Source organism: Psammomys obesus, unplaced genomic scaffold, assembly GCF_907164565.1.
Source record: "Psammomys obesus unplaced genomic scaffold, mPsaObe1.curated_primary_1811, whole genome shotgun sequence".
Classification (NCBI taxonomy): Eukaryota; Metazoa; Chordata; class Mammalia; order Rodentia; family Muridae; genus Psammomys; species Psammomys obesus.
The window spans coordinates 47,913-62,983 of record NW_026589537.1 but is presented as its reverse complement, the minus strand read 5'-3'; the positions used below and the strand labels follow the sequence as shown (position 1 = coordinate 62,983).

The 15,071-nt window shown below is 40.0% G+C and overlaps 2 gene segments (V, D, J or C); both read right to left on the bottom strand.

Annotated features, from left to right (window-relative positions):
- On the bottom strand, positions 1–2,372 carry LOC129675099 (Ig kappa chain V-III region MOPC 63-like). The segment is given in 2 exon segments: positions 1–329; positions 2,324–2,372. Coding segments are annotated over 2 exon segments (378 nt in total).
- Positions 2,373–3,639: 1,267 nt separating this feature from the next.
- On the bottom strand, positions 3,640–9,462 carry LOC129675097 (immunoglobulin kappa variable 4-1-like). The segment is given in 3 exon segments: positions 3,640–3,773; positions 8,917–9,216; positions 9,414–9,462. Coding segments are annotated over 3 exon segments (483 nt in total).
- Positions 9,463–15,071: the final 5,609 nt, after the last annotated feature.

The following is a 15,071-nucleotide window of genomic DNA, read 5'->3' as shown; positions in this document are numbered from 1 at the left end:
TTAGCCCTGGAGCATTGTGGGAGTAAACTCCCTACTCTGCTGACAGTAATAGATTGTAGCAGGATCAGCCTCCACAGGATGGATGGTGAGGCTGAAGTCTGTCCAAGACCCACTGCCACTGAAGCTGGCAGGGACCCCAGATGCTAGCTTGGATGCTGCATACCGGAAGAGGTTAGGGGGATGTCCTGGTTTCTGTTGATAACACTGAGTAAAACTGTAGTTAAATGAATTGACACTTTCACTGGCAGTGCAGTGAAAGTGTATCTCTGCCCTAGAGAAAGAAGGCAAAGAAGCTGGAGACTGGGTCAGCACAATGTCACCAGTGGAACCTGAAATGTTAAACACACATTGCTGTCACATATGTACTGTAAGCATCCCAGTAGAGAACATTCCTATTTGGAATATAGGACAGTAGCCATGAGCTGCACTCTGAGAAGCCTTTAAAACAAACAAACAAACAAAAACACAAGTACATGGCACCAATTAAATGCTACAACTTTTCAACATTATATTTTTTATTGAATCTTTGGCAATTTCATATCATGTACCCCAATCACAGTTATTTCTCAGTACTTCCAGTCTTCCACCATGGTGACTTACTTCCCCAAACATTTAAAATTAAAATTGAAAAAGAAATTAATATCAAGTTTAATTAATGTTTTCTATATATTCACTGGAGCATGGGCAAACTCTCAGTAACCTGCTTCTCTTTAAGTTCTTTCTTTTTAAAAGTAATTTAATTTTATATATTTATTACATTTTATTCAGTTTGTATCCCTTCTGCAGGCCCCTCCCTCATCTCCTCCATGTCCCACCCACCCTCCTTCTTCTCCTCCTATGTCTTTTCCCTAGTCCCCTGATAGGGAAGTACCTCCTTCCCTTCTTCTAACCCTAGCTTATCAAGTCTCATCAAGGCTGTCTGCATCATCTTCCTCTGTGGCCTGGCAAGGCAACACCCTTCTCCCCCCGTCACCCGGGAGGAGGAGGTGATCAAAGAGCTAGTCACTGAGTTCTTGTCAGAGACAACCCCTGTATACCTTACTAGGAAAGCCACTTGGAAACTGAAGAGCCAATGGGTTTCCTTTGAACAGAGGGGTCTAGGTCCTCTTCATGCGTGATCCTTGGTTGTAGTATTGGTCTCCTCAGGCCCCCTGGAATCAGGTATTTTGGCTCTGTAGTTCTCCTTGTGGAGTTCCTGTCCCCTCCAGTTGTTTCTATCTCCCTCTTCTTCCATAAGGATTCAGGCACTCTGCCCAAAGTTTGGCTATGAGTCTCAATGTCTCCTTCAATACACTGGTGGGCAGAAGACCTTTAAGTTCTCTCTTAAAGAGAACAGAGTCGCTGCTTCCTGCAGCAGAAACCATGTATTGTGAAGACCTAACTTTAGTATGCTTATCACACTTTTAAAAGGTTCTGCCATTTTCTGAAGAGAAACAGAGGAGGAATGGTTGGGGGCGTGGCAGAAGGAAGGCAAGGGCACCTAGAAGGAATGGACAGAGAAAAGAAACTGTAGTGTGTATGTAAAAACAACAACAACAACAACAACAAAACCAAAACGAATGAGATTGCTTCAATGGCTTCCTGTTTATGCTACTGTTTTTGGGGGGCGTGTGGGTTGAAATGGTGTCGAGTTTGTCACAGCAGCCTTTCATGTGTCTTTCTCTCCTAGGTCTGCAATCATCCATTTCACTGCTAACAAACGTAGAGTTTCTTGATCTTTACAATCAGCGGGAGCATGGATCATGGCCTTTAACATGATTCGGGGGACAGTAATGATAATGAACACAATCCATCTGAAGTAGGACCACAAAACTAGACAATACCATCAGGGAAGACCAGAGCATGTACATCACCATGGGCTCAGATCGCAGCACAGGCAGTACAGGATTGACACATTAATGTGACTCTCAGCAGCGGCTCAGCCCTCAGACCTCCACATGGCTTCAGGCTGTGACATAGACCACGGACTTCTGTATGGCCACATACATAAACACAGAACCAGGCTGTAGTAGGACCATAGACCAAGACATGGCCCTTAGTGGCAGCACAGGTCCAAACATCACCATAGCCTTAGGGGATTGTGGAGACCACTCATATCAGCTTGGTTGGTCCTCACTGCCAGCAAGAACCCAATTCTGCCTCTCTCCACAGCTCAGGTTATGCTCCGTTTTGCTACCTTTTTAATCTTTCCATCACATATTTGTTCATCCTAGTGGGACCTGTGCCTGCACTGCATAAATGCCATAATTTTGATGATCAGGACAGCAAGGCATGGAAAACAGCAATGGCTGCAGGAGTTGTTCCCAAAACTGGAACCTCTCACCTGACACCCACAGCAGCAGTCTCCATAGCAGGAGAGAATTTGACCCCATCTCTGAGAGCTTGACTGGAGGAGGCTGCTTCTCCAGCATTGGAATGCTGCCTGTAAAGAGGCCTTGAACAATGTACACTGTGGCTAATATCTCAGCATGCAAATCAGCTCAGAACAGCTTGACTTACTGCTCAAAGGACACCTGCACTTGTTTCACTCTGTGGCAGTTAGGATTAGCAAAGAATTCCCTAGAGTATTTTAAGTGCATCAGAATGATTTCCTGGCTGGCAGTACAAAATCATCATGTTTATTATTCTGAGCTTCCATGCCACCGCTCTGCAGTAAGTGTGTGGGGTGCAGGAGCACTTTCAACCCTCAGAACTAAACTTTAAAAAGAAATTGGGGGTACTTCACACATCTGTTTGCCTGCAAATTTCATGATTTCCTTGTTTTTTAATTGCTGAGTATTATTCCATTGTGTAAATGTGCCACAGTTTCCATATCCATTCCTAGGTTGAGGGACATCTAGGTTGTGTCCAGATTCTGGCTATTACAACTAAAGCTGAAATGACCATAGTTGAGCAAATGTCCTTTTTGAATGGTAGATCATCTTGTGGGTTTATGCTCAGGAAGGGTATAGTTGGATCCTGAAGCACCACTACTCCCAAATTTCTGAGAAAGCACCAGGTCGATTTCCAAAATGGTTCTTCAAGTTTGCATCCCACGAGCAATGGTGGAGGGTTACCCTTTCTCTACATGCTCCCCATCATGTATTTACAGTTGAGTTTTATTCGTAGCCATATTTTTGGATGTGAGGTAGAATCTCATGGTCGTTTAGATTTGGATTTCCCTGATGACTTAGGATGTTAAGCATTTTATTTGTTTGTTTGTTTCTCCATCATTCCATATTTCTCTGTTGAGAATTATCTGTTTAGCTCTGTACCTCACTTGTAATTGGATTATTTAGTTTGTTGGTTTCTAATTTCTTGAGTTATTTATGCATTTTGGGTATTAGCTTTCAGTCCAGTGTTGGGTTGGTAAAGAATTTTTCCCTGTTTGTAGACTTGTTTTGTTCTGTTGATAGTGTCCACCCCTGCTCAGATGTACCTATGTGCATCTCAGTCTCCATGTGGTTTCCTGAGTAAGAAGAACTGGGGCTGCCTCTGTCATGAACTTGGTTGCAAGCTCTTTGATCACTTTCCCCTGGTGATGCAGCCTTGTCAGGCCAGAGAGGAAGATTCCTGATAGGACTTGATATGCTTCAACCAACTGTCTAAGTAAATCTCTGTCATTTTAAGTGATACAAAACAACATTTAAAATTTACTTTCTACTGAAATTCATCCTCCTTAGATCTCAGATGACCTTGATGGTTAAGTAGCTCTAACAGCAGCAAACATCCAGCTGCTTGGTCAGCCCAGTTTTCCTTGCTGACAAGCTTCAAACTAAGAAAGATGGGAGTTTCTAAAGGTAATGAGACAAAGACAATTAAGTTATATGTGTCAAGAGAAAACCAAAGGAAACAAGTTATGTAGGTCCAAGACTTATAGGTCTGTCTTAAGTTAGGACAAGAAATTGTGTAATGTGTGAAGATATGAAAGCCCAAGAAAGTGATTTATACATCTGGGAGAGTAATTCAAACTGTGAAAGAGTTGTTTCAAATTTTGTTCCTCCTCTCTATGCTACTGTTGGGGTTCCACTCATCCCTCTCTATCACCCATAGTCATAATTCACAACCAGTTCTCCAGGCTCATTCATATTTCTCCCTTAAATTGCTCCTTTCAAGGATTTTTGTCTCATTGCCCAATGTCCCATTCCTTTCCTAAAAAAGATGTCTTCTGCAGAATTGACATATATTTGCCTTTCTGCCCCTGATAACAGCTCCCAGGAGACTGCATGTTACCTCCTCTTCCTTCCTCAGACTCTGTACACTTTCAGTCTCTCAATCCCCAAGGCCTTCTTATCCTCTGCCCACTTCTTTGGTCAATCCCACTGTATGGGACACCACCTCTGCTTCCCTTGTTGAGCATCATAAACTTTTCTCTATTATACTTGCAGACCCTTCTGCATACATCTCCAAACTAGATATTCCTTACGCTTAATCAGCCTCCCCTAGGCCTCATACCAATCATTTTTATGTTCTACCTTCTCACCGTACAATATTAACAGCACATATTAACAGCAAAAAACCACAAAGAAATAAACAAAAAACCTAACAAAACCTTACACCTAGTCTAATATCTTTGTTTTGTTAACTGCTCTCTCTTTACATCCTTAAGCTATCCTCCATCGTCACTGACCACACCACTCACTTTTCACTCCTAAATCTTTTTTTTCAGTTTTTCTTTTAAAAAAAATTATATTACAGTTTATTCACTTTGTGTCTCAGCTGTAGCCCCCTATCTCATTTCCTCCCAATCCCACCCTCTCTCCCTCATCTCCTCCAATTCCCCTCTCCAAGTTCACTGATAGAGGAGGTCCACTCACCTTCCATGTGACCCTAGCTTATCAGGTCTCATTAGGACTGGCTGCATTGTTCTGCTCTGTGGCCTGATAAGGCTGCTCCCACCTTTGGTGAAGTGGTCAAAGAGCCCACCACTGAGTTCATGTCAGAGACAGTTCCTGTTCCTTTACTAGGGAAGTCACTTGGATACTGAGCTGCCATGAGCTAAATCTGAACAGGGGTACTAGGTTAGAGCCACAAAAGGCCTTGGTTGGAGTATCAGGCTCAGAAAAGACCCTGTGCCAGATTATTTGGTTCTGTTGTTCTCCTTGTAGAGCTCTTGTCCTCTCCAGGTTTTACTATCTCCCCATTCTTTCATAAGAGTCTCTGAACTCTACCCAAAGTTTGATTATGAGTCTCAGCATCTGATTTGATACACTGCTGCATAGAGTCTATCAGAGGTTCTCTGTGGTAGGCTCCTGTCCTGTTTCCTGTTTTCTCCTTCTTACAATGCCCATCCCATTTTTCTTTCTGAGTGAGGATTGATCATCTTACCAAGGGCCCTCCTTCTTGCTTAGCTTTTTAAGCGCACACATTTTTGTAGGTTTATCCTATATTATGTCTAGTATCCACTTATAAGTGAGCAGGCAATGGTGGGATCTAGTAAAGATCATCCTGAGTGAGAGATCCCAGAAGCAGATAGACACACACAGTATATACTCAGTTCTAAATCTTAAGGACAGTATAGTCTTAATAATCCTGGATGTCCACTTCCAAAGCACATTGTCTTCACATATATGGATCCTTATACTCAAAAATCCTAAAAAAAATGACCTTGTCTGTCCTTCCCCAGGGATTCAAAGGCAGTCCCCATTCTTTTGGCCAAGCATTACTATGGACTTGACTAGCCTTCTCTTTTTTATTCCTGCCTGCTTCAATAAAAAAATTACCTCCTTCTTCACAGTCCTTCTATTTCTAATAGCCCATCTGACCTCACACCTCAATTACCTCATTTTTAGAGGTTTCTGGTTCTCAACTTCCAAAGCACAAATCTCCTTTCCCCAAGTCACCTATCTCAGGTTCTCTCTCACACCTCCCATAGACACCTCACTTTAAGACCACCTTCCCCATCTCCACTCCCCATCTCTACAGTCTCAGCCAACGTCCTCCATCATAGATCCCTACATACTCCTGATTTCTTCCCTATACCATGTTACTTCTGGACAGCCACTTACTTCCCTTCCACAAACAATTCCTCAAGTATTAAACATTCTCTTTTCTGCTCCAGCCTTCTGCATCCCTGATATATAGAAACCTTTCCATTCCTGGACTTCCAAAATACACAAACACTGCTCTTTGCCCCATCACATATCTCTTCACAACTCTAAACAACACAGTCCACAGATGATATTTTTGCCTGCACACTCTTGTCACAGACTCTCTGCTTAGCTCTAAATCTAGCAAATAGCTACGGTTCCTCAGAGTACTAATATCCCACCCCACAGCTGCTAAAGCTGAGGGTAAAGGCAGAAGCTCCAGGGTCCCCTCTCCAAATCTATTTTCATCACAGTTGCTCTAAACTCCTAACTTACAATGGAATCTACCACCCCTTTCACCTTCTCTGTTTTTTTTCTCTCTCTAAACTTCTCTTATAAGAGATTCACCAGTGATATTCCTTTCCTGTCCTCCTCCTAATCATTCCACACTTAATCTCCTTGCCTCAAAATTTCTCAAATCCTCTACACCCCTGAACAAAGGGAGCTCCTTGAGAGCTCTTTGAGAGCACCTATCCCATCCCTGTCACACACAAGATGGTCTGCTAGCTACTTCTGCTGCAATTTTTATATGGTTGTCAGCTCTTTCCTCTCAGAGAGGCACATTAGACTGTCCTCTCCTTTAGTATTCATCCTCATCTTCAGGCTCCTGTGCTCTTGAGATAACCATTTCCCAACAAAAGTCATTTTTCTTCTCATACTCATACTTTTCCTCTGCCCAAATGATTGCCAAACATCTACTGCCAACTGACTCCCCTAAATTAATTAACTGTTTAGATGTTCTCAGGCATCAGATACACTAAAGAAACCATAAATACTACACAGCCAATTACAAGATGTAACCAACCCAAACCATCTCCTCTCTCTGTGTCTCTGTTTGTCTCTGTCTGTCTCTCTCTCTCTCACACACACACACACCACACTCATGCTTAAATCCTCACTTGGGTGAAGGTCATCCACCAAACTCTCTTCAACTCTTCTGACTACTCCTTATATGCCTCCCAATGTTTTCTTTCTGCTTCATCTTCAAATTCGTTGGTTAGTTATAGTTCCTCTCACTGCCAATACCATAGCAACAATGCCCTATCCTCAGTACTGGCTGCTTGCATCCTTGACCATCTAAGTACCTCCTTGGGAACAAAAACAAAATGCTGTCAACCTGTCCACACCAAACTTCCCCAAAATGTTGCTGACTGTTCCTCTTACTGTCTGTCAAGACCCTCCCCACTCTCCAATGTTCTTAAAATATCTCAATTTAAGAACCTGCCTGAACAACACCCACAAAAGTCTATTTTGACACAACCAGAGCTTCTCAAATTATATTCTACCCAACACAACCAGACCCTGCTTTCAGATTACAGATGCTCCCAAATCAACATTATATAGCCAAATTAAATTTTCATGGCTCCTCGTAAGAACTATCTAACAGATTCCAGATAAGTACTCCTGTCAATCAACAGCCTAAATTATCCTCCTATTGCCTACTCTGAAAAATGGGATATATTCCTCTTTCTCTGTGCTTGGGACTGAACCTAACAGTTTCAAATATACACCTAAGATAGAATTTTGCTTTCTAAACTGCTTAACTTTGTTCCAGGAGATTTCAAATGAACCACAGACTACTCCAGAGCCTCCTATTCTCTCCCAGTTATTTTCTCAGAATCAAATCCTGGTCCAGTCTCACAGTGTACACTTCCCTAGCCTTTTGTCCAGATGCTCAGAATTGCATGTATTGGCATAGGCAATTAAAATGCAGTCCATATCAAAATGTGCTTTTAGTGTAATATATGTTCTAAAGATTTAGTTCATAGTTTCCTAGTATATTTTAAAGCAGCTAAAAATTACAATGTCCTATGCAGCTCTTATCATGCTTCTAAGAGCAACCAGGTGGACATAGACTGCTTCTGTGACAAACCCTACCACCACCTCAGCTTCCCCTCCCCTGAAAAACATAAAAGCCCCAGTGGAAATATTTTATAAGTACTCCTTGAGTTGTGATTTTTTGCAATTCATATTGGCCACTTTAAAAGAGAAATTTTGGGAAAGGAGTTCCTTCATTGCCTTCTGATGAAATGCTTTGAAGGGCTCAATGTGTCATCCTTGATACGTCTGTGGTGATTTCAAAATGATATATTGATGCTTCAGAATCCCCTTTTCAGCTTATTTTTCTCTAAAACCAATACCTCTAGCTCATTTCTCAATCTGAACTTTTCTTATAAAACCTCTAAAATATGGAACTCAGTACAGACATTCGGCTGGTACAGCAGGTTATTTAAGGGTCTAGGGAAGGAGTTTGCACTTCATCTATTTGAGTACAAAACTTTTCTCTTGAGTTTTTGGCATATGTTTCTTTCTGCTCTTGGGTTTCTGCTTGAACAGCCTCATTTGTCTTCTGGGACTTCTACCAAGTTTACAAAATATCTTGTATCTCTCTTTGGTGCTTCTTGGTTCTTTGTCGAGTCTTGCCCACTTTGCTTTAGCCTGCTCTCCCTGGATTTCTATAAACTAAGTATCCTGATCATCTTTGTCATTCTCCTTGTGTTCTAAGAGCAGTTTAATGTTAAAAACATCTACATCTGCTTCCAGATTTTTTACAGTGATTTGTTGGCCTCTTTTATGTCTTCCAAGTTCTACAGAAGGAAAAGAAAGAAAGAAAATCCTGAGTTCATTTTTCCATTTTCATATGAGGTATTTTCATATCAAAAGATATAAGAGACTTTGAACCCATGATTTGTACTGGGCTCTGCAAACTATTCATCAATTGCTCAGGCACACCCTCTATCACACAGAAGGGGGATGTGTGCAGGGCCAGGGCTGTGTGTGGTGCAGGCAGCTTGTGAGACTCTCAAGGAGGTTTGTGTTGGAGGCTGAAGCACTGTGGGAGGAATACTGTAATACTGCATACAGTAATAAACTGCCAGGTCTTCAGCCTGCACACTGCTGATTGAGAGAGTGAAATCTGTGCCAGATCCACTGCCTTTGAAGCGATCAGGGACCCCAGTGTGCCTAGTGGATGCCCAGTAGATCAGCAGCTTAGGGGACTGCCCTGGTTTCTGCTGGTACCAAGACAAGTAGTTTGAGCTGCCTGAAGTAAGGCTCTGACTGGATTTGCAGCTAATGGTGACCTTCTCTCCTGCTGACACAACCAGGGAGGATGGAGACTGGGTCATCACGATGTCTGCACAGGTACCTGAAATTAGGAATACATATGAACATGCATATGAACACAAACACAGATTGTAAAAGAGTTGAAATTTATCATTAGTTACTTTGTATTACTATCGTATCAGAGTATCATTATATAAGAAATATTGAGCCTAACACACTCAAATTTCTGTTGTGCAAATAAGTGACTCTGTAAAGATTATAATAATTTGAGTTTCATACCATACACCCAAAGCATCAGGGATATGAGGACCTGAGTCTGTGACTCCATCTTGCTCCCCCTGCTGTCTGATGCAGTTCAGTTTTCACTGAAAAGGCTGGTTTATAAATTCTCAGCAGCTGGGCTGGGCTGTAGGAGGCCCATGCTAAGCAGTCAGCAAATACATAAGCAAATACCTGTGCATTGTCTGTGAGTGTAGCTGGTGTCAGTCAACAGTCAAAAATAATATTACGGGGAGCATGAGCAGTCACTGAAAAAGATTGCCTTATAGTTCTCTAACAGGAAATAACTTGGTGCTCTAATAGGAGGCCTGGGTTAAAATCCAAGACATACTTAAATCAATTGACTTTTGTAGAAACATTAGTAGAGTTGTCTCAGATTTAGAGTCTAAGGGAAATGATGGGATATGTTAAAAAATATCACAAAAACAACAACAAAGAAGCAGTAAGAAAACATGACATCAAAGAAAAAAGAAAAGATAAAAGGAAAAAAGAAAATTGAGGCTAAATGTGTTCAATATTACTCATCTCTAAAGCCACTCTTATACTGAAGATGCAGACAGGGACTCGAACTTTTGGGTTCTAGTTTCTTAGATAAACAAGGGACTGGAATGAAAAGAGCAGCCCAGACTTTACTTCGTGGAAATCCTGGTAGACATTAATTTAAAACTGAGATCAGAGAAACTTTAATCTCAAAGCAAAGGAAATGCAGCAAAAAACTAACAAGTATCTTCTCGACAACTTCAGGAAATTGAAAGAGGAATTTAAATCTCGAGAAATGAAAGGGGAAAAAAGAGATTTTTCATAAATTTTTCATGTACACCAACACTGCTATGAGTTTTTATTCAAGAAATTGAAATGCTAATGTAATTTAGAAATTATCAGTATTCAAACTGAATTAAGAGGTGCTTCTGACATCATGAACAGGTAAATCTCTCCAGAAGTCGGCACAGCCACAATAATGTGCATAACAACTTTACCGACACCAATAGAACAGTACATCAGAGCTTGTTGCTATCCAAATGGTGAAAAACTGGTTTGGCTAAAAATGAAAAATCAATAGCAATAAGAGAAATCACAGAACCTGCCAGGACTTCATTTTACTGAAATCCGAAAGTATATATAAGATGTAAATTATGAAGCCAGAATTATGTGTAAAGTACAAGAAAAACATAAATACACAAAATATCATGGGAAGGAGTGAGATTCACATCTGTACTCCCAGAACTGTAGTGACAAAAGCAAGAGACTCACAAGTTTGAGGCCAGCCTGGACTAAATGCCAACTTTTGGGCCAATCTAATCTATACATGGAGACAATCTCTCAAAAATGTGTATCATTAATCAACTGATTACAAGGCAGCTTTGATTAGAAATGGACTATACACCTTCTGGCTGAATACATTCCTAATTAATATGCCTTCAGCTTCGTAATCAGGAAGTCTGAAGCTGATAGCCTTCAGCTCCTGGGACACATCACCCTGTTTTATGGACATCACTGTGGATGGATAACCAGGGAATATCAGTCTGAGATGCAAATTATCCTGAGACAGTACGAGACTGAACAGAGCTTTTCTGTTCCAGCACTTAGAATCTTTTATTCTCTGTACGAGTGGTTATTACTACCCAATAGATATGATAGAATTAGTAGACACAGAAAGATTTTTGAAGGAAAATTAGTAGAAACTCTTGCTTTACTAAAAGATTCTGATTAACAATAATGGGTTTATTTAAGAGGTTTTCAAACTGTGGATTCCAACACCTTTGAGGTCCAAAGACACTTTCACAGGGGTTGCCTGAGACCATCTGAATTATCAGATACTTATATTATGATTCAAAACAATCAGAACATTACAGGCACGAAGTTTAAGAAAACAATGTTTTGGTTGGAAGTCACCACAACCTGAGGAACTATACTTAAAGGGTTACATTATGAGGAAGTAAAAAAGTTCTTCATATAAACTAGTGGTTCTCAACTATTCTTTGACAAAGTTTTTCTTTACTTAAGAAAAATAATATCCTTCAGAATTTCAAAGTAATGTATTAAGTGTATAGAGTAAATCACATCTAACTAAATGGTCAACTCTCCTACTCTATAATGTTTTTAAACCTCTGTGTTAACTGAGATATGTTTGCCTGTAAGTTTATTAGGTAGAATCCCTTAATTTTTTTCTGTTAATTCTTTTTTATCTTACCTCCAAGAAATTTTTTAAGTTAAAAGCTTTGAGTTTAATATTTTAAAACTTAACCCAGTCTGCATTATGTAACCCTTTCAAAAACCTTGGGAATAATATACCTTGTGATAATAAAATGTACATCCTAAATTCTTGTTTACAGCCACTAGAAGAATAACGGGTAAGAAATGGACAACTAATAAAACCCAGTGGAATGACCACTCCCACTGTGATAGTGTCTTAGATTTTCCAGTTTGCTAAAGTAGTTTTTAAAAATATGTTCTTATGACTCTCCAGAGTTCTTTGGTGTCTTTTGTTATGTCCCCATATTTATATCTAATTTTGTTAAATTGGACAGTCTCTCTTTTTTTGTTTGTTTGTTTTTGTTAGTTTTGATATGTCTTTGTCTGTCTTGCTGATTTTCTTAAACAATCCACTCTTAATTACATTGAGTTTCTGTATTATTCTCTATTTCTATTTTATTTTATTTTTTTCCTGTAGTTCTTGGATTTTAGTTCTGGATGTTTTCCCCCAATGATTTACATAAACAATGCATGGATGATTGTAAAACTTCTGGGCCAGATGAAAATGTGTTTATTTCCTAAGAAGTGGGGATGAGATGAGAGCCTTACCCAATCTGTGCAAACACATGGCTAGGGCTGAGCCCAGAGCATTTCTTTCTGTGTTGTAGCTGTCCTAGCCTAGGCCTAAAGCTTCTAGCCTCTGTACAAACTGATCTTCTGCAAGCCCAGACTTGAAGGCTTCAGCTTCCACCCTCATTCTGCTAACTTAGGCCCACATACAATGTTTCAGCCTCAGAGACCTACTGCTGAATAGCCTCATGGTTTTCTGGCTCTTTCTGAACTCTTGCTGGCTTGTTCAACTTAGCTCTTCTGGCCCAAACTCCTCTCCAAGATGACTGATTCAATCTGGTTTCTCTGTAGGCTTCTGACTGAATTGCTCTGCTTGGCCTCAAACTAACTCTGGCAATATGTTCTAATCTTGTGGCTCATTCTCATTCTCTGGGATTTTCTTTCTGCTTCCTGTTTCCGTAAAACTGTCCCCATAAACATCCACACACAATTCTCCCACTAATATCCATCACTACACTGTTCCTCTTCTCCATGCACTGTTCTTTTTTGTTTGTTTGTTTTTCATTTCTTATTAGTTACAGTTTATTCACTTTGTATCTCAGCTGTAGCACCCTCCTCCATTCCCTCCCAGGCCCTCCCTCTCTCTTCTATTCCTATATCCCTCCCCCAGTTCAATGACAGAGGAGGTCCTCCTCCCCTTCCACCTCACCCTAGTCTATCAGGTCTCATCAGGAATGGCTTCTTTATCTTCCTCTGTGGACTGGTAAGGCTGCTCCCCCCTCAGGTGAAGGTGATCAAAGAGCCAGCCCATGAGTTCATGTCATTGACGGTCCCTGGTCCTATTATGTGGTAACCACTTGAATACTGCTATTTCTAGCTTATTGAATTGAGTCCCCATTTTGATTATTTCTTGCAATCTCGTCTTCCTGGCTGTGGTTATTTCTTTGGGTTCTACAGTTTTCAGGTGTACTATAAATTGAAACATACTATTTCAGGTGTAAATAATAATGAAAACTCTCCAACATTTATATTGGCATTAAGTTCTATGAACTTTCTTCTTAGCACTGCTTTTACAATATTCCATAAATTGGGGTATAGTGTGGATTCCCTTTCTTTGAATTACAGTCTTTTCTTTCTCTACTTATTTACATCTTTGCTTAGTTTGCATTCTGTGAAAAACGGTTCAGTTTCCATGAGTTTGCATATTTTTGTTGTTTCAGTTGTTTATATCCAGATTCACTCCCTAGTGGTTGTCTAGGATGCAAAAAGTTATTTCAACTTTCTTGTAACTGTTGAGACTTGCTCTGTGTTCAAGTATGTGTACAGTTTTGAAGAATGCTCCATGAGGTACTGATTAGAAAGCATAACCTTTCATATTTTGGTGAAAGGTTCTATAAATATCTATTAGTTTCATTTGGCTTATTATGTCTGTTAGCTCCAGTATTTCTCTGTTTAGTTTTTGCTAACCTTTTTTTTTTTTTAACAAACCTACATTGTTTAAGGTTATTAAATGTTTCTACCTCATTTCCAACTACTCACCACAGGGTAGAAGAGAAAAAAGTTTAGTGGGAACAGGGGACACACTTTTCTCTGCTACTTTCAGTTGAGTAGGGTCTTAGGATATTTGGGGGGGAGCAATACCAACACAAGTCCTCCAGAAATTCAGAAATCTAGGTAACCAGCAAATTAGCAAACAGCAAATGCAGCAGCAGAACGAAGCAGCAATGTTTTCATTTCATTCAATATGTTCCATATGGCTTTGGGTTTTATCTCAGTTCTTCTATGTCTTACAATTCTTAGGACTGCTCTCTTCATCATATGCTAAAATTCTTCGGCAGTATAGTCAGACACACACATACACACACACACACACACACACACACACACACACACACACACACACACATATATATATATAGCCAAATTATTGAGGTTTCAATGTTCTGTTTCTTCTGCTTCAAACTTGATCCAAAATAATTTTTCTCCTGTCTTTTTTTTTTCTTGTTGTGGTGATTTCTTTATCCTTCTGTTGTATATGAGACAATGAAATTTTATTTCCCAGCATTTCAATTGAGTTTTTCTCTCTAGCTCACTTTTTCTGCCATGTTTCTGATTGTTTTATCCATCTTGCTTATTTTTACCTATATATCACTAGCCTTCCTCCCAGCTTTGACTGAATGAAAATTTTTGAAACTTTTGTGGTATTTTTTTGTGGTAATTGTCATTTTATGAGTACATATTTGAAATCTTCACCCCAAATTTTACCTATTTTATTATTTTTGAGTTAAATTATTGGGGAATTATGATCTTTTGGAGGCATTATTTCTAACTTGACTTTTTATGAGCTTGTGTTTCTGTAGTATGATTCATATCTGTTGGTTTAAGTATCACTTTTGGTTAATTTGGGGATTATATAAATTTACTGACCTTCTCTAAAGGGTTCCCTGCCCTGAATCACTCAGAGAACCACTCAGTTTAAATATATCTGGAGATCTCCAGCAATATTACATAGTCTGTAACACACTTGTTTCCTGCCATGCCTCCAAATTAGATGTTAAATAACTTCTTCATCAGGATATATAAAGGCATAGAGTCTCTTTTTATATTTAAACTCTAAATCTTAAGGCTGGTAGCCTTGCTACCTGGGGCTACTGGTCACAAGAACTGAAAAAGAGAGGAGCCTTGGAATTGAACCCTGAATCTCCAGACTTAGGGACTGATGCCTTGTCAACTGACATTTTGGCAATTTTGGCTCTTAAACTGCAGGAGCCACTCTTCATCTAAGGGCTCCTATTTTTTAACAGCAGGCAGCCCTAATTTGACTGACAAAGGGCCCCTGGCTTGACTATTCAGTTTACTTACTTGCCAATGCTAGAGCCTGGGCCTTGAAGCTTT